Genomic DNA, 25,582 nt, shown 5'->3' on the forward strand with positions numbered 1-25,582 from the left:
ACAACATACGCAGTATGCTACAGTTGGAAATGCTCTGCAATTACACAAAGAACAATAAAAAATAAGCACATACAGAAAATGCTGTAATGCAAAGAAAGAGCAGCATTTCAGCCATGTCCAGCCATATGTCCCTTAAACCAGTTCAGATGTGTGTTTTATCTTAGTTTTGTAGTGCTGTGCGCATATTGCAGCATGTATATTTGCTTCTGTTTTCTGTATTTGCACTGAAATTCTAAGGTTGAGGTTGTCATAGAGAAAAGGGAAAAGGGAAAAGAAAAAATGACACATGACACAGATGTGGACTGTAACATATGAAGTCTCTGTTTCTGCTCCGTCACTTCCACTTTCTACCTGACAGACAGAGCGCTGGACTTATTTATACGACATTTTTTTATAGGCTGAAAGCCTTCGGTAGAATGTAGACATCATTTTGCAGTGTAGCCGTGCCCGACCTTTCAGAGGTGACCCTGATCCGCTCATCATTTGAGGAGTGGAATCTGTCATCTTTCTCTCTGAAATACTCTTCAATACATTGCTCCTCAAAGTCATGGACTTTCTTCAGCTCGTCCTCTGTGATGAAAAGCTCTGTGGATGAGAGGGTTTGAGAGTGACAATGAACAGTGTCATATTTATCTGACTGGTAGTATAATAATAGCAAAAGTCCCAAATTACAAAACATATGCAAACTATTTAGAGTTGGATTTGTGATTTAAAAAAACAAAACAAAACACTGTTATAGCACTAAAAACAGGATGTGAATGAAAATAATTAACAGTCATGTGAATGTATTGCTGTTCACATTGTTGTGTCCATCCTGTGTTAATGGTTTATCTGTCACTCACTCAGCCCATAGTCCCTCTCGTCGTCGTCATGCTTGCGCCAGCGACAACACAGGTGCTTGAGGACCATGGTTATGTGGCTGAAGATGATGAGCGGTGGAGGGAGGACTGGCCGCTCATGGAAGGTCATAATGAGCTGGTAACGCTGGAACTTCCAAACCTGGTTGGAGATGGACTTCACCTCGAAGAATGTATTACTATGATGACGGACAATAGAGACAAAATATGCCACACCAACCAAGGATTAACTCACCGTGGGAAAATCATACAACATGACCTTTTCAGATATACATGTATCCTTTACTTAGCGAGTTGCTGCACTGCAGAGCCACATTCAGACACAGACAGAGTACGTGGAGACACAAATTAATGCCCTACACAATAAATGTTTGCTGCACTGCGTAATGTGATTAAACCTTCAATTTAACTATTGTTTTTTTTTTTCCATTGTGCACTTTTTGGTAATCACCCTGATAAATGTGAGGAAGAGGATGATCGCCGCTGTTACATGGATTATTCAGAGGCACAATAACAGATCATTAGCATGGTAATGTCTCTGTGGGAGAAGCACCATCCCATTCTGATAATACAATTTGCAACCAGCCTGTAATGACTGTGGCCCAAACAGAGACTTCTATTTCTCTCTCTCACACACACAAGAATATCAAGAAAAGTCTAAAAGACAGTTGATGACTACTTTGTCTAAAACAGTATAAATTATAATAATATAGATACAAGTAATATCCATGTCTTGATGATACCATTTTTGCAAAAGTGCTGACGGACAGAGAAAAATGATTTCTATCACCATGCTGCCAAATTAAGTGTGTTTCAGGTCTGTCTGTAAAGCTTTGCTTTTTTATAGTTTGTTAAAAGTGGAAAAGTTAAAATGATTAGAGAGTTTACGTACTTGAACACAGCTATGAGAAGGTTGACCAGCAGTATGTTGGCTACCAACAGATAGCAGGCCATGATGGCTGGAACAATCCAGGCACCCGTCTTACAGGGAGGCAGGGCCACCACCACCCCATCCTCTGTGGTGATGTTCTGCCCACAAGGGGCTGCAAACCGTCACAAATAAATACACACATGTACAAGTTAATACGAGGTGAAGTGCGTCTTTAGATAGAGACTTGAATTCATCAAAATAATATTTTAGTGGAAACATTTAGATGCACAACAAACAAGAAAGACATGCGGACACATTACAATGAACAGAAGACAAAACATTTAGACAAGAAAAAGAAAACCTATAAAAAAAAACTAAGCAAAATTTAAAAAAAAAAAGAGAAAACATTCAGAGACGTTACAAGACCACAAAAACAAAGAGACAAGCAGACCTGAAAATACCAAAAAATAAAAAAATAAAAATGCATAACTACATATTTTGCAAACAAACAAGAAGCATAATTTATTTTTATGCTTCTTTTCTTAAAGAAGGGACTGGAAAGAGTGGACACAATAATGGTAGGGGCTCATGTTCAGAAATGTGCATCTGAAAGCAAAACACACAAAAAAATCGCATTCATCATGTATCATCACAATTTGTGTTTCCAATATATTTAAACATGTCGTCAATGTTTAAAATATATTGTCACATATGTGTGCCATAGCTTTGTTCAGCAATGGTTGATTGCTCTGAATCATTTGAAATGTATTTAGGAAACGTAGTATGTTTTTTCCATCTGTGATGGTTCAGTTGCTGTGGCTTGTCTGGTGAACATTCAGCATTTTTTGGGGTTTTGTTTGTTTGCCTTTGAGATTCATTCTAGTCATGCTCATCATTGCTTGTTCAATTGTATCACACAATGCAGCCCAAAGACAGAGAACTGAAGTAATTTTTTTTGTTTGTTTTTACATTTTTACCTTCAAAAAAAATTTGGATTTAAAAACTCTGACAACTGAACCACGTGAAAAAACAGATTATAGATGATGAAAGGTGGCTGATAAATATGTTCTGCTGTGGATGTTTGTATGTTTGTGCCTTATTCCTGTATGATGTGATATTCTGAATGCTTACTTATGTTAAATGTTGGCGATGTTAGGAGAAGAATTTTGGCAAATGTTGCAATTGCTCCAGTAAGAAGCTGAGCCGGCGTAAAGGGAGGGTGATATGGGTTGTGTGACAGACAGTGTTAACATGGCAGGTTCACTTCTTCAAATGAAACTAATTGAAAGTTGAGAGAGAAAAAAAATGGTGGACAGAAACATCAAGGGAATATCAAATTTTAAAACTTTGATAGTTCCTCTTGCTGCTTGAACTTAAATACAAAAAAAATTAAGACCATTAGAACACATTTGAAAAGTGCTACTGCCATGTAACAGTGCCATTTGCCAGCCAGTGCCAAAATTAGTCAGGTTAAAGTTGCTTACAGGACACAGCCTTAGGTCAAGCTACTCTTTGTCTCAATCAAAGATTTGGAGAAGAAAAGTTGTCCCATAGAGCCGGACCTTCTTTCAGTTCAGATTCGCTTGAACCGGTCTCTGTAATTTACAGAAAATGCTGCTGTTATACAGTAGCTGACCCAAGATGCCAACACATGAGGGCAATTTTAACCTTAGAGCGTGTGGAGCCGCATGCACACTTTTGTCTCAAGTGGCCTCTAGTGGTAGGAGTGGGCATGACATGGTGGTAATGTGAGGATGATGAAGGAGAGGTGGGATAGGTAGATGTGGTTAAACTGAGGTCTGTATCTATAGATTTACTGGGATTTTGACTGCACTGGGCAATGTGGGATGGACCATTATTACGCCAGGTTCCGTGAGTTCGAAAGTAATTTTCGACCAGCCAGAGTTTTTCATTCAGCCTTTGCTGTAACTTCCTACTATGCATATCTGAAACAAAGAATGAAAACATTATTTCAGATCTCTTCTCTTTGGGCCACTCCTCACATTCTGTACAAACTATCATATATACTACCATACATATAGACAACAGAACAGCACACATATACAGTACACTCTCACTCTCTGGGCATTTTCGCACAAACACCGCTCAAAGTCTATTTTTGATTTATTGAGTTAAAATGTCACTCTATCTGCACAGTATAAAATAATGTAGAAACAAAAAAAGGGTCAAGACAAAATGACAGTAGACATTAATGTCCTAATGTAAGAAGCTAAGTAAGATCACAGACAGATTATGCAGTTAAGAACCAAGATTTGTCAAGAATTTCGCTTATTCACAATCTCTGTGGTTACGGATCCAATTTCTGTTGTAGTTTTAAAGAGTTTCTAAAGTGTATGTGTTACAAAAAGACATCTTCCAGTAACATTTCAACCTGTGGGAGAATGACTGAAAATTAAGTTAGTAATTCTGCTCTAAGATAAGTGCGCATTCAGTTACTACTATCCACTCTGGCCCTGAACTTACGGTCAATTTGGTCGGCAAACACCTCTCCGTAGATCATCCAGTAAGGCATGAAGAAGATGTTCCTTGCTAGCATCCAGGATGGGTCTTCATTAGGGTTGAGGATGGCCTGACGCGCCACCCCAAAACTCATCAGCACCACTAACATGATGATCACAAAATACATCATGTCGATCATCTGACAGAGGAAAGGGGGGGGTGGGGGGTTGTCAAAGAGAGAAGGGAAGGGGTGGGTGGTTTAAGAAGAGAAAAAAATAGGGAGCAGTTGGTAAGAATGTTTAGAGAAAGGAACGATGATAAAACAAGAAGGACTGGATAAAGCGAAGAAAGCAGCAATGAGGCAAAACAGGGGAACAGGAAGGGAGTGTGCTGGTCTGGTACAGCTGGAGAAGCATTTTTAAAAAAGTGTGATGAATAATGGGCTGAACTGCATTTTTTGATTAGTATCCCTTCCAGAGTCTTGGTTGGTCAATCAAACCTCAATTCAATTTGTTCTGGAATGAAACCTGAAGTCAGTATTTAAAATGTACTTAATTTAGGTTAATGCCAGATTGATTAGGGAAGTCACAGTGCTGAATTGGGGGGAAAACCCTTGCTATGGGCGAGTTTATATTCCATTAGCCTCTGTCACGCAGTGTGTTTTTCAATTTAGGCTGTCATTTATTGTCTTTCTGGAAAGCTAAAACACATCATAGATATAGTCACATTTTTAAAGCCAGAATGGAGATACAGTTGTCACTCTAACCATAATTACTTTGTTAAAATCATGAGGTGCATACTAATTTGGCAGAAATAGACATTATAATGTTTCAGCTTTTTACAGAAAGACAGGTGAAAGACAACCCTCTGTGTAAGCATGCAATTTGCAGTATGTTGGTAGTTCAGCTGTATTTACAATGCAGCATTTGTCTCTAACGACTTTGACTTCAAATCCGCTTACGGTCCCACAACATTATATATGCCAATTACCTGACTAAGTCACTGAGTGCAAATCCAAATCTCCCCCTCTCTCTCTCACTAATTGCTGATTTTCATATCAAACAGAGTGGTACACAGCTCATGTTAAAGCCAGTCAAACATCTGACAGATACAGATTTGGGCCTTTGATCCCTTCTCTAGTTTTGTCTTCATGTATGTATCAGAGGCTCTGATCTTGTGCCGGCTGAGATCAAACAATAAGGTTTAGAGACATAGAGGTTCTGTTAGGACGGGGGCCTGCACACCACATACATATGAAACCTGTGTAATCATCACTCAGACAACTCACATTCACTATAAATCATGTTGAGTGAAGACAGAATGTACAAACAGGCAGATATAAATGAATAATATATAATGATGAGAAAAAAATATGAGAAATACTGTAGATAGAAAAGAAAGACTGATACACTCACACACACACACACACATGCATGCACACACACACACACACACACACACACACACACACACACACGCACACACACGCACACACACACACATCATCGCCCCTGCCTCTTCTCACCATCTTGCCAATCATCATCACATAGGGACCCAGGTACTTGTTGACTCCAAAGATGTCAAGCAGCCGGATGTACCAATAGATGATGTTAACACAATAGATGACCCGGCCGTAGCTCATGAGCGGCGGCTCCTGGAGACGCAGAACCATGCCGACCGAGAATATGAGGATGGCCATAAGGTCTGTGATGTTCCAGTACTCCTGAAGCCACACCTTCACCTTCTGTAACAACTTGCCCGGCTCTGACATCAGGATCTGGAAGAAGTTTGGAGGGAAATCGGTAGAGAGAGGAAAAGAAGAGATGGATGCTAAAACGCAGGAATGATGGAAAGAAGACAGAAACTGAAGGGAAAAACTGAAGTGAGCTCACAAAGAGTAAAAAAAATAGAAATGCACTATATCATGACCACCATAAGAGGGCAGTATGAGTTCACCAATCAGAGACATCTGAGGAGGCACGGCTGTGAGAATGATGTGACACAATGATTAATGCATTTCATACACTTACAGTACAAACACAGCCACAGAGTGAGACTGCACTAGATAGTCTCATTTGGCCACATATCTGTATTTTGGTGGGATTGTTGTATGTGTAGTCCCACCATATGTTCTTCTAAGCCCAAGAATGTTTATTATAATTTTATCTTGCGCTCACTTTTTTGGCACATAACTAAGCTCGCACCATTTGTCGAAACTCCATTCAGAAGTCAAAATGTGCAGCTTGATCAGGAGATGATGGGAATAACTTTTCTCATAATTTGCTAAATATTCAACATTTTGAAAGCAAATTTTTCCCACAGAAATGAATGGATGGAATGTTCAGAGGCTGGAGTGGGTGAAGGTGTTAAACTTCTGCAAATTTTCTGTTTAACTTTAACTCGTTTTCACAGCCACGATTTTTTGCCAGATTGTGGGCAAGTTTCTGCTTCTTCTTCTTCTTTTCTTTTTTAACTCGATCCAATTTCCACATTTCTGACACCACAAATAAATTATTTATGTGACTGCATTGAGCAGAGTCTCCGGCCATGTCTGTAGGAACTAAGCACTTAAAATCAACATGGCAACCTCAGTGTGCACAAACAGCTGATTCAGATCAGCTGATTAGACGACTTCTCTGATGTCTGTGGTGTTTATCAAAACACTTAATTGGAATTTGTGTCCTGTGACAATAATATGTTATATATAACTGCAGACATTACATTGACAACATTACAAACACGCACACAAATTGCGATTTCTCTGTAATTTAGACTCCAGGTCAATAGATTTTCACAATGTAAACCAAAATAAATGATGGTAATTGTGAGGATATATATGTCCATAAAAAACACACATCACAGCTAGTGGTGCTAAAAAGCAGTGTCAGCTTTTTCAGAAGTCAGCAATTCCAATGCGTTTTCTTTAAAAATTGCATTTTCCAGTTTCTGTTTGCTTCTTTATTTTCCCATCTTTATGTCTTGCCTTCATTTCCACCAACCTCTCCCCTTTCTATTCTCTTTCCCTTTGACTTTGTCTTCTGCTTCCATCTCAGTGATCCCATCACTGATTTCCATATTCACTAGGAGCTGTTTGATGCTTAGCCTCTGCCTTTCAACCTTTGAACTCAAAGAATTCAGCTGCAGGCAACATTATGGTGACAGGCCTCATGTTTTTACTTTAGTGGTCAGTGGTGAAGAAATGATTATTGCGTGTTCAATACAGTTCAACATTCCCTGTGCCCATTTGCATGCAGCCATTGCAAGGATCTAGTGTACCTCTCTCATCTTCTCAATGCCGTTGGTGAAGATGTAAGCGATGACGATCCACTCCTGAGGGGAAGGCCACAGGTCCATCTTGACCAGGACAATGTAGTTGAACAACATCAGGTAGCCCACATATGCCATCTGCATAAAAACACAACAGCAGAGGGAAGTCAGCAAGAACACATTTATGGTTATGTGCTTGTGTGTGTTTGTGTGTTTGTGTGCTTTCCCCACTTTAGCAAAGTGCACATCAATAAAGCCCAATTCAGTTCAGTTCAAAACAAATTAGTGAATAACTGACCCTCATTACAGCTCCCCTTTAATCCACTTTTTCAGATCTGACAATAGAGATTTGATGTCAAGACACCTGATTGCTGTGCCTCTACACTTGGACTGAAAATGTCCATTACTGGTCTCCTGTGGTTGTATCTATTTAAATCCATGTCAGCAGTCCACTGTCATTTTTTTTTCTGCACCTATTTGTGCACTGTGGCCCACTGCGATCCAGACTAGATAAAATTTCGATCACAATGCAAGTCTAACCAGCTACAGAGCCTGGAAGGCTTGACACATTTATGCATATAAAATCTAATTTTACATCTATTTCTCATTCATGGGTCCTGACATTACTGGATTTCAATAGGATATATGACATTTTAATGGTTTTCAGCCATTAGTGATTCAGTTTTCTCTCGGACTGTTTAAATATGAATATATATAAAGCTGCCGTTAAATGTTTCTTCATTTAAAGTGGAACAATAATGAAAAGCTTTATCATATTTAAATTGCAGATTAACATAATAAAAAACTGGGACCGTTACTTTTCATCGGTTGTAAATCAAACATTACACTGAACTAAGCAGATAAAGTGATTTCAATAATGTGCGACAAAAACTGTTTTTATTCAGTCCCACGTGTACTAGTATTATTTTAATAAGTGCAGTCCTCTACAGCGTGTGGCGGTTATGAATGCAAATCTGGTAACGAGGTAAAGACCACATTCTGACCATGAGAAAACCCAGCATCTGTTCCACAAGTGCACTAATGAAATTCACAGTAGAACATTTTTTTTTTTAACCTGAAGGGCAGAAAGGAGAGGTGGGGAGGGAGAAGAGGAGTAAACAGCCAGAGAACAGAAAATGGGATGAAACAAAAGGCAGTCAAAATATTTTCTCAGCATGAATAAACAGTGAAATCCCTGTGATAAAAAGATGTTTTTCAGTGGGCAAGCAAACTGAAGGAGCCCAAGACGGGCTACGGAAAACAAAAGATCAGCTTTTATAAACCGTTACACACACGCTCACAGGCAGATACTGTACAAAACACAAGCTACACACAGACTTCAAATACATCTACAGTTGCAGAATCTAGATAAACGGCACTGTATAGAGAGAGGTCAAGACAAACATACAAAACACATACTTTTCCCTCATATGTGAACACGCTAAAGCTTAACTTTAAATCATATTTACTTATGGAAATATCTAATCAAGCAGAAATGTGCTATGATTCAGAGGTCTCGGTGTGTGTTTATACGGTCAATACAACAACCTCCCTCTGACTCACTTCTCCTCCTCACTCCCCTGTACTTTTCTCACCATGGTGCTCCCATCCGTCTCCCCATCTCTTTCCCACAGAACTTTCCCACCCTAGTAAAGCTGGTAATGACAGGATGGAACAGGAGGTTAATGGCAATGGAAGCACCGTGGAAGTAGAAGCTAACCACAGGAAACCAGAAATTGATGCTGCTGCAGAGATACAGTTAGCACTGACAGTGCCAACAGGAAGTTTGTAGGCGGTGTTCCTGAAGCCGACACTGACCGTATGGAACCAGAACTTGACAATTGGAGCGTTGTAGAACTCGTATATCTTGCGTCCCATGGGGATGAGGCGGTGGCGGTTCTGAACCTCCTCAACATCCTTCTTTCTGGATGTCTCCGTGGTTACCTTGCCCAGCATTGCCTGGGCGAATGCAAACCCCACATGAAGCAAGGGAGGAAGGAGCGGAAGGTGTGAGGGATAAAGGGATGGAGAGTGTGGGAAGGGGGAAGTGTGACGGATTGGAGAGACGGAGGAGGAGGAGTGGGAGGGTGCAGAGAGAGGACGGAGATGAAGACAAGAAAGTGGAAGGGAAGAAGTGGGATGGGAGGAACCGGATAACAAAGACAAAAGGAGAAGAAGGGAGAACGGGGAGAGGCATTACATTATGGACTACAACACAGTTTTAATATTATAATCAAAGAAGCAAGCACAGGCAATGTCATCATTCCAAAATGTGAAATGTGTGTTTGAGGTGGAGTGTTGGGTGAAGGCTCGCAACACAGTATGACACAGACACTCATGGATTGTGTCTCAGACAACAATTAAGAGGCAGAGGAGAGACACAGACACAGATAATGACAGAAAGAAGACAGAAAAACAAGGAAAGGAAAAAGATAAGTAAGACATAGATATCTCATTTCAATCTGTGACACATTTCCTTATCCATGAGAGAGGGTTTGGAGCCCACTGTTTTTAATGGGTCATGGTCTTAATGTCAAAGCAACACCAGACCTCTGAGGGAGTTCATTCATAGAATTGTATTGTATGTCAAAAAGTAAAGTCGACCTGGGCAAAGATAAAATGTTTGAAACTCTGTCCAAATATTTGGAATACGCAATGAGGTCTTCCCAGGCGGCTGAACAAGGTACAATAGTGATATCGCTAAGAAATCAGCACGAAGAAAGAAGAAATCACCATCAGTAAGGGATCAAGAGATTTCTTTTTTTTTTTTTTCTCCAAATATGTAAAACATATACAGCCGAAGTTTTGTCCAAGGCACACACAGACAGGGCCTTCAAGGTGAACAGATTCAGATGCCAGTGTGTAAATCACACCATGCCTTTACTGCGCTGAACATGCACGTTATCCGATCAGCAAGTGGACACAGGCTATCACACAAGCTATTACATTCATCACAGTGTGGTTTATCTAAAGCATCTGAGGATAGGACAATACAATCTCCCTCTGTGGTGTAGCAGTCTGTGTATCTGTATGAATCTTTATGTGATTCATAAGTATCTGAAGGTGCATTTGTACGGTCAGAAGCCAGGGCAACAGGAAGGGCTCATTGCAAATGCATCCTATGGCGGCAGGACTCTTTGTTTAACACCACAGCGCCTCAAGGACTGCATGTGTAAAATGGCCCGTTTTGTGAATCTTTGCGCTGGCTTGCTGGCTGTGCTCAATGCAGATGGAGAGTATGTACAGTGGTGCTGAAAGACGTTCAACTTCAGTTCAATCACGTAATGGGACGACCTTCGATCCAGTTTGCGCGTAAAATCGCTTTTCAAATTCCAGTCTTGATTTAAACACACAAACTGGATCTTGAGTGTCATCTCCAGAATTGATTGGATTGAAATGGAACGAGTCCTAATCCTGCTGTACATCCATGTCTATGCAGATGGACCAACTCTTCCACTGTGAGCCGGGAGAAGGTGCTCAGACTCTGCATGATTTAAGCTCTGCAGCAGCAGGCGGACACGGTTATATAATGCAAAAGCCTGGGCCTCCCATGCTCAGCAGCCGACATGCTGAGTGGTATGCTGCAGCAAGCCATCACTGATGGGAGAGAGTGAGGGGCAGCAATCGGCCATAGCATACAGTACTGTACCTCAATCAGAACTGAGCTTGGAGAAAGAGGGACAAAGAGAAAGAGAGCGAGAGAGAGAGAGAGAGAGAGAGAGAGAGAGAGAGAGAGAGGCGAGGAGAGCTGCAGAACCAGAGATTGAGAGAAAAAGAAATAAAAGAAAAAAACAAAAGAAGCGAAGAGAGAGCTGGGCAGAGAACAAGAGGGACCAAAGGAAAGGCAGAGAAATAGAGAAGGAGATAGATGGAAGAAGAAACATACACGAGGGAACCCACAAGCGGCGACAGACTGAGACGCTACAACTCCAACGACCATGTCTTTGCTGAGACGATGAGAAACAGGAAAAGGCCGATTTGGCTGGAAGGGTCCAGTTGGCCAGAATAGAGAAACAAGTATGTGTATGTATGTGTATGTATGAAGAGCTGTGTGCATATGTTTGAGCAAATCATCATCTCACTGTGGACAGCAACAACATTGTATGAAACTGCTCCACAAGAGATAACTACAGAGGTCAGTGATCAGTTTTATAATCTGAACAATGCATGTGTGTATTGTCTAAAGTTTGAATAAATGTATAGATTCTGAGGTGCGGGGCTGAGGTGGGTTCTCTCACCACGGAGTTGTACTGCGTCTCACAGTAAGATCTTACTGTGAACTCCATGTCTTCTTCCTCCTTCTCCTTGACTGGTTTCTCAGGCTCCTCCTCCTCCTTCTCCTGCAGGTAGGCCTCCTGATCCTGGGGCATGTAAGACATCTCGTCCTTGTTCTTGAACTCCAGGCTCAGGATGGACGGTGGCAGAAGCAGCCCTAAGATTACCTGGTCGATGAGGAAGAGAGGACGAGGAGGCAGAGAAAAGTTAGGGACAAGAGCTGGAAGCGACAAACCGCAGATGTGACAAAGATGTACAGTTTCATGAGCACTGCTGCGGAAATTCAGACACACACATCTGGAACAAACCAGCCTTCAAAATCGGCCTGTGACATGCACATGTGAAACGCACATAATATAAATTTACCCTCATGAATGCCTCCCCATCGTTCCCGGCCTGCGCACGCCTGAATGACAAAGCTTCGGTATTTACGACATATCAGACAAGAGTTCTCGTCAATTACAAAAGCATTAGTCCAGACAGGCAGCAAGGGTACTGTGCTGCCACGATGGATTTGAGGTAAGGACACCCACAGCAGATAAAGGAGGCAGGTGTGCTATAAACACTTCAGGTACATAATAGTCAAACAAGAAAAGCAAGAGCGAGGCTGTAACCACGGGGGGTGGGGGGGTGAAGGGTAACAGAAGACGATGGAGAGCAGTGTAATAGAGTGTCCCCTTATCTCTGGAAGCAGCTGCCTTTAACAAATTTCAGAGCAAAATTTAGCTGTTTTCACTGAATTCATGGTCAAAAGGTCAAAAGTTTACTTTCCGTTCATTTGTGATGAGTTGAGTTACAAAAAAAATGGTCAAAATTTTTTTTTATAATTTAATAACAAAGGTGTCAGTGAAGTTAGATGACTACATGTGTTGCCTAGATGATGAATTTATGAAAAGAATAGTTTCAGGGTGAAGGAAGCAGTGACCAGTGAGAAAAACAATTACAGCCACAGCACAGAAAGCAGTGCCTCAGCTTCTCGTCATCAGTCATGTCAGGAGGTCAAAGGCAAAGATGTCAATAGTTTGTCAGACATGCTGATGTGTGAAGAAATCAATGTACTCATCTTTGTAATTCATAGTCAATTGTAGCCTCCAGTAAACATGTCCTGACACGAGCTAGAGCGTTGGACGGTTGAAAGAACTAAAGCAACTCAAAAATGTGAACACATTTTATTTCGACAACATCCTGACAACATTGTTTTGCTGTATATCATGATCTCCTAAGGGCACTGAATCTTGTTTGTTCCACTTGTGGTTTCCTCTCTGTCTTTCTTGTCCAGCGAGCTCTCCCTCTCCCTCCCTCCCTCCTGCAAAGGCCCAACCACACTGAAAGCACTTACAGTCCGCCCCTGCTCCGAGAGGCTCTCCAGCCAGACCCATCATCCTGTCTCGCTCCGTGTATGAATGAGTGTGAACCCAGCCGTCCCTTCAGCAACTCCCAGGGCAACTCTTCATTATAAATAACCCTAACCTCTCTGATGCGAGCAGCTGTCTCCTATCGTCCTACCGCCAGACGTCTGGAAAACCCATGTGAGCACAAAAACTCAACCACCAGTCTAAACTGAAACCTCTCCCCTCGACTCAAAATGATGTTCACCACATGAGCCAAGTATGTGGGACACAATTTCAAGGATTTTTTTAGTAATTAAGGTCAGTTCTTCTGTCCCCTCTGGCTTAAGAAAAGGCTTTGTAGGCTTATACTAATGAAGCTGTGGAGGAAGTTCATCCAAGAGGGCCACATCACTCAGACACTTGTCACACTCATAATGTCTCTCTAAAATATTATAGTCCAGCAAGCCTCTTTCCTCTGGCTGGCTGAGCTGTAGATATCAATATCTAGAGAGATGCCTCCTAATAACATCATTTCACCTATATAAACCCACCTGCATTATTAATAACTAAATATTATTGTGCATGGTCCTGTTGGTCTCTGCTATTGTGGGTGTATAGATGGTATTGTGTTATCTCTCACCCTGGAAGACTGAGAAACTTTCTGTTATTAATCAAACTAAAGGATCTAGCTTGGGAAAAAAAACTAAGTGTGATATTATGTAATTAATTGTAAACAGGCTGATTCTGCTGCACTGGAAGGAGGATGTGTTGAGTCCAGGGTTCCCACAAACTACATAATGAAGTATTTCAACTGGCAGTAGTGACCTGTCTACTTTTCACAGTCAATTGCACACTCTCCACAGCCTTGGGAATGAGTCATCGTGGCCAAACCACAGGTATAACCAGCCACACTAGTGTGCTCCCTACTTTAGCTTGTTAATTCCTCCTTATTAGAATGTTGTTTGAATAAAAGCTCCTTATTTCACCTGTACAGTCTGGGTCATATGTGTTTAGCATATAAATAGGCATAGATCGTGCAGTAGATGGTAAATTGCATTGACGGCCACTCTTTCACTAGCTTCAACAGGGACATGAGTATTGTACTGAATATCTTCTTATCCACTGCACATCATTCTGCATTATATCTAACTGGAACATGATGGAGAAACTCACAGTCATTTAATCCACAGTGGTCAAACTATGCAATGACAAATAACCTCCATTTCATACTGTAATTTCTTGCTACTTATCTGCCAACATACACACTGATACTGTAAATGTACAGATATATTTGTAATAAGTTAATACTGGATGACCTCTGCTTCAAACATAGGCATATTATGCCTAAAGCAACTTACAGTTTTCACTTTCTATAGAAAAGTAGCTAGCAATCTCTCCACATTCCTACATTTCCATACGTGTAAAATGTACAACCACTCTCGACTTTTCTGTAAGCCACTCAGCAGGTCCACAGGAGTGATTTGGGCCACCTCTACAATAGTTTCTCAAGGAGGTGAGAAAGTTTCTTATTATTTTTCCTGCCAAACTTTTCTCAGGTAGTCTGAGGGGACTCAAGCATTCCAGTCCAACCCTGCCTCTCTAACACAAAAAGCCTGAAGTCCCTGTGAAGTCCAGACATTTTATGCAATACAAGTATAGTTTTCTTTACCCCCATGTTGTCTCAAACATCTTGCCCACTTTTGTTACCTTCAGGCCAGAGTTTTTGCGCATGCGCAAGCGTCCCATCCACATGTCGGTCAGCAGCATCTGACTGCAGGTGTGAGCGATGAAATCTCTGTGTTTGGCCGCTACCGCCAGCTGCAGGCAGGTGGCGTTGCTCCAGTTCTTCAGCTCGTACGTCAGCAGCTTCATGGCCATCTGCTCATCCTGTTTATAGGACTGGTCTAGGAGTTCCACTGCCAGCTGGCCAAACTCTCTGGGAGATTATACAGGACATATACAGGCACACAGAGACATGAACAGAGACAGTAATACACTTTGTCCAAACATATGAAAATGTAATTGAACTGGTCGAGGAATCATCAACCATCTGATCAGATTCTGAAGGAGATCAGATTTACACACAGACACTTGAAAGCGCGCACACACACAGATACAACACCATTTTGCATATCAACACGCCACACGGGCACGGTCAAGCGCTTACATGAGCAGCATATCTAGTATCTTTAGTAGATGCATACACATGCATCCAACAAACGGGGGGCGGGGGGCAATCCTCACTGGAAATTATATCTGTATCTCTTCCAAAGTGAAGGGGTTTGGGATGCTTGCTGTTCAAGTTTAAGATGCTCTGAGCAGATTACAAAATCATGATTACAGAATTATGGGGCTACTGTGAAATGTTTCTCTGAGAATGAGGCAGAAACATGAGAACAATGTGGAAATATGGGAATGTAACATGGCACACACATCCATCCATCCACACACACACGTACAAACACAACCTTGAGTTTTCAAAATATTCACGTCTGCAAACAAACATAAAGCGCCACCCACTGCACCAGCATTTTAAAGTGTCTTCCAGACAATAAAAACAATTTTTAAAAAAATCAATACTTTGAGATCAAGCTTCATGACACACTTCAGCAGTGTTGCATGAATGGATGAATGAGATTCTGTGACGTGCTTCTCAAGTAACTTTCGTGAACTGCGACATACAAAGGGTGAATATTTCCACACTGTTTGTAAATCTTGTTTGCCAGTGCCTTAAAATGTAAGAACTCTCCACAGAATTTGAGCATTACTGTATGTACTTCCACGCATTATAAATAACTGTAGTTCACACAAATATCCCTCGAGTTTATACAAATACACAAACACATGCATACACACATTTACACATATTTTCAAAGGACAGCCTCAGAGCAGTTACTTTCCGCAGAGCATGTGGCTGGCTTCCTTCGAAGAGCTCATTTAACTACATACATTTTTATATCTTTATGTAATCTTTAAATAATTTGTGATTGCAGTGTTTGTGAATGTGTGTTCTTGTCTTTGTGTATGTGTGTGTAACCGTGTATTTCTAACTTTGTGAGGACCAGTTTGAGTTATAGACCTTAAGGAGTGAGGAGATTCTGGCTGGTTCTCGCTGTCTGATTGAGAATTGGCTTTAAGGTTCTGGTTAAAATCAGGTTTAGGTTATGGTTAGGCTGTTCACAATGACTGGAAGTCAATGCACTGTTTTAATAAGGATAGCTAAACAAACTTCTATGTGTGTGTGTATACAGGGGGGGTGTGGTCGGCCTGGTGTGCTTCATTTGTAGTATCTAAAATTTTTTCCTCTAATTAACTGTTATTTCCGTAGCCAGCAATTTAATCTCTAGGTGATTACCTTCATCTCAAATGAATTTCCTTAACTAACGATGATGCATGTTATTAGATTTCAGTATGTATGTCACTTACATCCTGTGGGAGCCTGTAGTCGTTTGAAACAGGTCAGCTTTTACAGGGAAAAAGGCACGGTGGTGTTTGTGTGTGTGCGTCTGCCTATATGTGTCGGGGGTTTGGGGGTAGACATTCCCATCTAGGCTCCCTACTCAACTTTGCATTAATTATTTAGCACAGAAATGTTTCCATGAAGTAAGTCCTGCTTGGGACACTCACTGAGGACACTATGTTGGAATATCATGCTAAAAACCACACAAGCATAGACGGCTGCATCTGTCTGTGTGCGTCATTAGAGTCACCCACCTGGAGTTGTGGTTTAGTTCCTGAGAGATGTCATCCACCATGTCGTTCTCTGAGGCTTCGTGTGCCATGGCCTTACAAAGCTTACAGGCTACCAAGGCCTTGGCCATGGCCTCTTCGCCGTGCTGCCAAAAGAACAACGCCATCTTCTGACGTTTCATGAGCACGGCCCACACCATCAGCTCATGGAAGGGAAAAGGGAAGTGGTTGATTTCCGGGTCGTCCAAATCGATGTCCACCTCCTCCTCTCGTTTGCGTGTGGTCTTCTGGCGGCCTCTGCGGATTGGCATGTCGTCCTGGTGGAGATCCGGAACAAGTGAGTGGCGTGGAAAGACAGAGGCATCAATGCAGAGATTGTTCATGGGATTTTTTTTGAAGAGTGTTTTAGGCTGATCCTGAGCTGGTTATGGACGCACTGTATGAGGTCAATGCTTGGATTCTAAATGGTGATTATAAGTGGCACCCAAGAAAATTGGACTGTATGCATGACTTAAAGCTTTGAAGCACTCCTCCTGGATTGGCCACATTAGACACGTCTAAAGTGGTCGTATCGCACAGTGTAAAAGGTGTTCACCTTCCATACACAGTGGGAAAATCAGACAGGTGGAGGCACAAAGTGTTACACACAGAGCAATTTAGAGGACACACAGCAGGCACCACATATATTTTATAATACACTGTGCCTTTCCTTATGAGTAACATGACACCAGAAAAGGTGAAGCGGTCAGTGTCTCCAGGTTTGCTCACTGTCTCTGGAGAGACTGACACTGCCAGTTAGCGCCTAAATGGCATGTCAGCAAGGCTGCATTGATCTCCAGTAATCTCACATTTTAACAGCTGAGGACTACTGACAGTTGGTCAATGACATACATCTGAAAAATGATTTTCAGTGCTACTAGAATTGATGCTTGCTCTGAGACAGATTATCCAGACAAAGAAAGACATAATAATACATCTGTGGTAAAGGATTTAGACACTGACACTCGATGAATATCACACACACATTGATATCCATTTATAAAAGAGTAAGTTTGTGAACTTATGGATATTTAGAAATGACTGGAGCACCATACGGTTAACTCTTCAATAATTACAGGTGTCCAGGGTTAACAGCAGTAAATTTAACATAGTCCATTTCATGGCCAGTTTACTGATCAAATGATATATTGGCTTAGAAAAAGGGAACAAAGCATGAAGGGAAATAAGTAGAAAATAAGTAGTAGTAGGCACAAACAAACAGGGAACACACACGGACAGGGGGACAGATTTCAAACAGGCAGACATACAAAGGAACGGACAGCCATACACGTTAAGATAGAAATATCTCTGAGGAAACTGTAGACACATGCTGAGATAAAAGGTTTACGATGTAGATACTTCATGGTGTGTACACCATGGATACATCTGAGTACACAAACCATTTATAATGTAAGTTCAGTCATTAGCTATTCAGTTAAATGTAGCTGGGCTGCTCTGACATGTGTCATAAGAGGTCTTTACATTTAAACTGTCTGGAGCCATTAGACTTTATGTGGTCCTGGGAATTTTTTCCGTTTCATAAATCTGAGGAAAATGTAAATCGAAAAGATAACTTTGTACAGCGTTGTGTGAAATGTCTGATTATTTCATTTTACAATGAGCCTTCAGTCAGCTCAAAAGTGTATACAGGCTGCTAGCAAAACAAATTAAATATGCCTCAAGGTCTCTCTTTCAAAGACGGCACACACTGAACGACTCTCGCTGAAAAGCTTCCTGCAGACTGACTTGTACACTCAACATGTATTAAGAGTGAGAAGACTATGTTTTAGACGAAGGAGAGGAACAGTGAAGGAAGGACTGGACAACAGCCTTGATGAGATCAACACTCACCTCCATCCCCAGCAGTTTCAGGGCTTTGGGCTAGAAAAGCAACAAAAACATAAACAAGCAGAACAAGACCTTGTCGGATGTATTTTATAGAGCAATTTACTCTATAAGCACAACACAGCATAGACTGACAGACAGACAGACTCACGTACATGAGACCAAGAGAATTCTTTAAAATGGTAAGTCACCCATAGTTGAATGGTTTTCTTTAAAATAGCAACAACATTGAAGGATAGCATTTTGTGCTGGTGTGATTGACAGTATACTAATCATATAGCTACAATTTTTTATTTTGGTGTGTCTGCATGTATTAAAGCAAAGCGCATTTGTGCGTTTGGTACAGTAATGTGTCTCTGTATTAAAGCAAAGTGCATTTGTGCGTTTGGTACAGTACTGTGTAGCTGTATTAAAGCAGGGCATGTATGAATTATGCATTCATGAGCCATCATCTGAGTTGGTAAAAATAGCCCAGGTCTCCTGTGGGGATTTTGATATCTGCATCTATTTCAAGGCTTTGTTCTTAGTTAACGTGTTTGTGTGTGTGTGTGCGCTCGCCTGTGTGCGTGCACACGACTGTGTGATCGCACGTTCATTTCATCTAGAAAATCACAGTTAAATTGGAACTGACTCTCTCTCTCTCTCTCTCTCTCTCTCTCTCTCTCTCTCTCTCTCTCTGCCTCTCTCTCATTTTGCCTCTTTGCTCTGTCTCTGTCCCATTTCTTTGCTTTCGCTTTATCTGCGTCTTTCCAGCTGCTTTGTTGCTGCCATGGCAGACATACAATGAGATAAACAGGCACATGAAGACCCACATACACACACGCACACACTCAAACATCAAAACACAAAGGTGCACTATCAAGCAGAAATATGTTGTTTCAGACACAGCTGTGTCTATTTCTATTTTCATCACACCTGTGGCAGTGTGTGAAATACTGAGGCAGAATGAGAGAATCACATGTCAGATAAACAGAATATGAAGATGTATGTGTGGTGTGTAAAACACACAACCACCAAAACAATATAGCGCAATGTCAATGATCAGTTTCTCCACTTTTGTTCAAAGTGTGCTAATCAGTGAAGTGAGTGTCACCAGTGGTTGCAATGAGAAGTGTATATTCTTGGGTTCATGATGGCGCATGATGAAGAGCCACTGCTATAGATGGATGATTTGTTGCATCAGGCTAACAATAGCCTGTGCAGCCACTCTACTTGGTGTGGAAAGGAAGAAGAACGGAAGGACGACTCTTATGTTTGACCTCTGCTGGAGCACCATGACTGCATGAGATCACAGAACTGTGTGGATTTAGTGAGAGCTCCACAACCATACAATAAATGCCTTTACATCGTGCTGAGTTTTTCTAAATGTTATTTCGATTCTTGGCTTTTTCATTTGAGCAGTCAGGCTACAATATGTAGACTTATATCCCATCCTTGTGCATCACTAGCTAGCAGTTGCACAACCAGCTTAAAGCTTATACGTTGACTTGCAACAGAGTAGTTATTGTTTTTTCTCGCAGTGAGGCATGTTGTAAACCTGGTTTTCATGACAGTATGAATAAAGAAAATGTTATATAAATAAACATTTACTTATTTGGGCTTACTTCCTAGACAAAGCACTTCTGTCCTGCATTTTCCTCATGTTTGAATCTTAATCATCTGAGCCAAGGAAAACCACCTGAAGTCTTGAAATCGACTTACACATCAGTATATCGCAAAGACTTCTGTCATCCTTGCTCCAAAAATCAAGTAGCATGCTTAGAGCACATTGCAGACTAAGGTTTCATGTACTTCCTGCTCATTCAGTCATGTCAAAACCAGTAATTTATATGTACATGCTAATTAACAACTTGCATCAGTAAGGTGGGAGTATACCCTTGAGTGCACTATCCCTAATTAACATTTTATTATTGGAATATAATTTGCTCTTATTATCCATCTTGCCCTTACAGGGCAAATTTGATCACGAGGCTCATTTCACTGATACTGTTCGTTTGATTAATGACATTAAAAATTCTCAGACGTTAGTGCTGAAGTGCAGTAAATGGTGGGATGCTAATGAAGGTGGGAATGATCCACTCACCCTTTTGGGTCCAAAGAGGTTGTGGTATAGAGTTCTGAATCTTTTCCTGGTGTAGTTACACCGATATGCCCCGCCCATGAGGTATTCAATGACCAGTCCAATGTCGATGAGGCTAATGCGGTAGTCCGGTGGCAGGTTTCCCTAGAAAACCAGACAGTGTTAACAGGCAACAACTCACGCCAACTGATTAACAAAGGAAGGTAAACAAGAGGGAAACAAAGAGTACAAAACAAATCACACAGTCATACACACTCTACAAAATCCATATGAAACTCTTTTTGGCTATAAAAGAAAACATGATTATCAGATTCACCTTGAAGTAGATCCAACTGAACCCTGGATATTCTCGCTTGGAAAGAACACACAATGTCAGTGAGTAAACCGCACGATAAGCAAGAGCAGTGGAAATGAGATACAGAGAAACTCAGGCAAGATCTCTTTTCCAGCCTCTTTAATAAATTGTTATCTCCAGTAGACTGTGGGTCAGTTTATGTTTTTAGATTTTGAATTCTTTAAACTATGTAGATCTTGGTTCGACAGTAGAAACTTTGAGTTATTCCTCTGATATCTTAATCTAAAAACTGGTTGAACCAAAAACTGGTCATAGATCCAGGTGTGGTATTACTCCCAACAGCCTTGTCAAACGTGAAACTTTGAAGCCCCAAGCTGTAACTTCTTCTCTTAAATTCAATACTGAAGCAGAAAATGAGAGGAGAATAAAAAAAAAACAGGTGCAGTATAATTTATAGTTCTGAGGACAATTACAAAGCATTATAAAAATAAAAAATTGAATGATTAGTTATAATTTGCATTTAGGGCAATAATGAGATCTTATCAGTGAGGTTCAATGCAGAGATGAAAAGAGAGAGAAAGTAGTAATGGCTCATTAGCCTGGAAGAGAGGGGCAATAGCACAGAAAGACAGACAGACAGCTATTAACGCTAGAGGGGAGAATCATTATTGAAACAGAAGTCCTTTCACATGAAGACTATAACCATGTCAACACTTGCTGCTCCTCCTCATGCCCTCATGATCAACCCCAGAACCTGCAGTCATTATCCTGACCCCCATTGTTCCTTTTAGATGCACCAATTAGCTTACATAGCTTTACACCTACCCTGATCCCATCACCCCTCCACCCCCTTCCCCTCTGCAGTCAGATGTGAGATCCTAGAAATCCTCTCTGTCCCACTCATCCCTTGCCTGACTTCATATCCAAAGATTCAATTTCACTGGCGGCAAAGGTGAGCTGCAGTGCTGACAAACCCCTGTAGGACAACTGATACACTTTGAAGTAGAAAGAGACACTGATCCCGCTTCTTTTTTCGACATCTATGGTTCAAAGCACACAAAGCTTCACCTCCTCATCCTACTCATATATATAGTTCAAATGCACCAATCAGCGGCCAGCTGAGCCTGCTTTAATTCCCTGTGGTGGCTCAAGCTAATAACTGCTTGTTTACACCTTGTGTGAATACACACTAAGAGCATAGCCCACTGCAAGTTTTTAATTCTCCAGAGTAATTAGTAAAGTCTGAGTCCTGGCTGACTTTCTAATGGGGAAGCTGCTCTGCTGATAAAACCTTACATTTCTTTTTCCTGCCTCCTGTAACATATGGCCAAACCTATGACAACCATTAGATAATTACAATACAGATAATATCAAAATATATAATGCAACGTACACTAGTTCATGCTCTCATGTCAGCTGATGACCTACAGTACAAATCGACCACCCAAATATTTTGGTTCATTCCTACACATTCAGATATCAAAGAAAACTGAAAAGTAAAACCACCTGCTCACATTTGGACTTCCTCCAAACCCTTCCTGATATGTGAGACTTAAAGCCCAAGGTGTATTGCTGCCAACCTTTGGCCACAAAACTGCATTGTTCATTCACTCTGCAGGGAAAACCAATTTCTGTTTTGGCAGCTGCAGTCCACAAGCCAATCTTTGCGATTCGTCCTGTTTTCTGGCTCAACTTTCACACAACCTAATGAATGGACCAGATTAAACCTGAGAGCAGCCTTCATTGGCCCTTGCAGGTTGTTATTAGGTCAACATCTGTATTTCAGAACCACCAGCATGGCCCACCAGTCAACAGAGAACTACAAAAAACAGGAAATAGCGATGACATGGTAGCTCAACCCAAGGGATAGTAGTTAACTCTACTATCATACTTTGATACAGCAATGACACACAAACATTAAGCTACACTATGGCAATTACACACAGCTCTGCAAAAAGAAAATGGGGATGTTATGCCATGCACTACAGTGTGTGTGTGTGTTTGTGAAATGGTGTAGTGAGATGTCCTGTATTGTAAACTGCATTCTCTGCAAGACCTTGAGATCAGAGTTGTGTTTAAAAACAGAGAGGAGGTAAAGGAGGGATGATTACAACGCAGAGCCTCGTCAGCGAATCCCAGAAGAGAATGTGGCATTACCGTAATCAGCAACACTTTAATTAATGAACACCTCTCGGTTCTAATGGTGGTGTTGCTGACCTCTCCATAATCTCTCAACAGTGGGATCACTCGTAATTGGTGCGGAAACGTGCTGAATGCGAAATGCTAGGTCGTTTTCTTTGATCGCCAGCAATCATTAAGTTGCTATAGGAGATGTGCAGCAAAATATAATGAAGACTGCTCAGCGTTGAAAATTTTTTTGCTTAAGTGCAGTCAAAGCCTACTGAAAGAGGATCCCACAATTTCATCATCTAAACATGAAATAAACATAGTCTGGATACAAAATAAAGTCTATTTCATGTAAGGGATTTTGCAATATCTCTATTCAAAGGAACAACTGATACTGCACATCAAAAAAGACCACACTTTATAATGGTGTTAAAAATAAAAAGAGAAATAAACTGTGGGTCTGCAAAGTTCTTCTTTATCAGCCTTACAGCAGTTCCACTGTGGCCTCGATTCTCTCATATTCAAGTTCTGTGGATAAAACAATGTTTAATACATGTACTGTTTGTTTGCCATGATGGTGTGTGCCTCAGAGAAAGAACAGAGTAAATTGCTAAAGAGTCATGAGAGGGATGAGAGTCGTGCATAGCACTACGCAGCCACTGCAGCCCGCAACACCAGCTGAAAGAGAAAAGCCGGCCTCTATTTGCAGTTAACAGCAACTAGGGCTACCAAAATGTGGACACACAAATTGATGCAAACAGAGTAATAACACACACACACACACACACTGCAAAAAAAGCAACTGAAACGCTATGGAGTCGAAAATGTCTTCTTTAATATACACATTCAAGCCAACAATCCCACACAGTGTGCCTGAACAGCCACAGAGCTAAAAAGGCAAGGCAGTGATTCTCATACCTTTTTGACGTCTCTGACAAGGTGGTACAGTGTGTTGGATGGTCCATGTCTCTGTTGGGAAAAAAATCAAACACAGCACATAAGAATATTGTTATCATCACTGACAGCATCTGCAGCTTCTTAGGTAAAAACTGACCATGCCTGCTGTACTGTTCACTACCAGCTCAATGTTTTTCTTGTGCAAGTAAGCTGTCAATCAACATTTTACTTTAAAGACTCACTGTCACCACTATTTGCTAAAGGAGGCGCCTCTCTGGTGTGTTGCAAAAAGACTATACAATTTATATTTACAGTCTACTTATGCGCAGTTATTTTTACCGTGTTGTAGAGCTCCTCCAGTCTGGAAAGTGTGAGGAAACGGTGCATGCTGACTCCATTTTCAATCAGAAGCTTGACAAAGTCCACTCTGTCCAGAACTAAGGCGTCCAGCATCGCCTGCTCCAGGGAACCGACCTAAGACACACGGAATAGAGATTACACATAATGACGGTAACACACACAGAAAAACACTATGGTACAACAAACCACACTTTATGAGAACACTGCAAGGAAATAAACAGAGATTGAGTATCATCATGTACTAAAACTATAAAAGGATTATTACAGGAGGTGACTTCAACATTCACTTTGATAATCCAGTGAACTCTAGAGCAGCGCTGCAGTGCTTTATGCTCCATTGATTCACACTACATGTGAGCGGAGCCACACGTAAATCTCCATTGTAATATAATGATATTATTTGCTTGTATAGACCGCACATCCAAAATAGAGAGAGCTGAAATAAAATGGCTTGATTATTATTTGCAACCATTTATCAGTTGCTGAACCGTTCACCCATGACTAGTCCTGAATAGCTTTCAGCTTCCAAATTGTCTTTTAATACTGAAAGTGCCATTTTGTTGGCTGTTTAAGTCATCACCTTTCTCTTGCAAATTATTTTAAAATTATTGGGACTAAATGTAAAGCAGTTCGAGCTTTTTAAGCACTGCAGTGCACCAGTGAAAACGCAGGAAGAACAAAAAGCCCTGTGCATGTAATCAATATTTCTGCTGCAGTATGCATCTTTTTTTTATTTTTTATTTTTTATAAGGTTTATGGTTCTTACAGGCCACTGCTGTCCGTAGATGAAGATCTGACTGCGGGCGATGTCCACTCTGTTCCACGCCAGCGCTAAACTCAGCTGGTCAGGAGCAGAAGCGTTGGCACCTGATACAAGCAAGTCGATGGACAATGTCATATTTCTGACAAACACGGTTTCTTAAACACAGATAAACAGTCAAAGATCCAAACTTTAGAGCTACCTGCTAGTATGATTTTTATTAGTTGTGACTTTAGTTGTTAGATATACACAAAGTTATAGAACACCCACTTTTTTGGGGGGGTTTTTATTGAAATTTAAGCAATTCAAGTTAAATATAATAAAAAACTTAAAATGTACCAAGGAAAAAAACATTTAACAGAAACCAGACCTTTTTTTTTTTAACAGTTTTCCAACAGCAGTGGGAGTGAGTGAAACACCTTGAAAGT

The 25,582-nt window shown here is 41.0% G+C and overlaps 1 protein-coding gene across 4 annotated transcripts in view; it reads right to left on the bottom strand.

The window, feature by feature from the left end:
- The window catches only part of trpm3 (transient receptor potential cation channel, subfamily M, member 3), a 128,269-nt gene that overhangs the window by 1,792 nt on the left and 100,895 nt on the right, over window positions 1-25,582 (bottom strand). Inside the window, exons 10-26 of one of the 4 annotated variants that reach the window (XM_041041801.1) lie at window positions 25,161-25,261; window positions 24,374-24,508; window positions 24,056-24,106; window positions 21,032-21,067; window positions 20,719-20,859; window positions 18,642-18,671; window positions 16,776-17,068; window positions 14,769-14,997; window positions 11,694-11,897; window positions 9,274-9,414; window positions 7,465-7,593; window positions 5,714-5,965; window positions 4,213-4,387; window positions 3,546-3,674; window positions 1,750-1,900; window positions 843-1,036; window positions 453-585 (exon numbers count right to left, since the gene is read on the bottom strand). In XM_041041801.1, coding sequence (XP_040897735.1) covers window positions 453-585; window positions 843-1,036; window positions 1,750-1,900; window positions 3,546-3,674; window positions 4,213-4,387; window positions 5,714-5,965; window positions 7,465-7,593; window positions 9,274-9,414; window positions 11,694-11,897; window positions 14,769-14,997; window positions 16,776-17,068; window positions 18,642-18,671; window positions 20,719-20,859; window positions 21,032-21,067; window positions 24,056-24,106; window positions 24,374-24,508; window positions 25,161-25,261 — 2,524 coding nt within the window. The remainder of the gene's footprint in view (window positions 1-452; window positions 586-842; window positions 1,037-1,749; window positions 1,901-3,545; window positions 3,675-4,212; window positions 4,388-5,713; window positions 5,966-7,464; window positions 7,594-9,273; window positions 9,415-11,693; window positions 11,898-14,768; window positions 14,998-16,775; window positions 17,069-18,641; window positions 18,672-20,718; window positions 20,860-21,031; window positions 21,068-24,055; window positions 24,107-24,373; window positions 24,509-25,160; window positions 25,262-25,582) is intronic. The other 3 variants (XM_041041803.1, XM_041041802.1, XM_041041804.1) reach the window with 3 other exon arrangements.

This window comes from Toxotes jaculatrix, chromosome 7 (genome assembly GCF_017976425.1).
Source record: "Toxotes jaculatrix isolate fToxJac2 chromosome 7, fToxJac2.pri, whole genome shotgun sequence".
NCBI classification, from domain to species: domain Eukaryota; kingdom Metazoa; phylum Chordata; class Actinopteri; family Toxotidae; genus Toxotes; species Toxotes jaculatrix.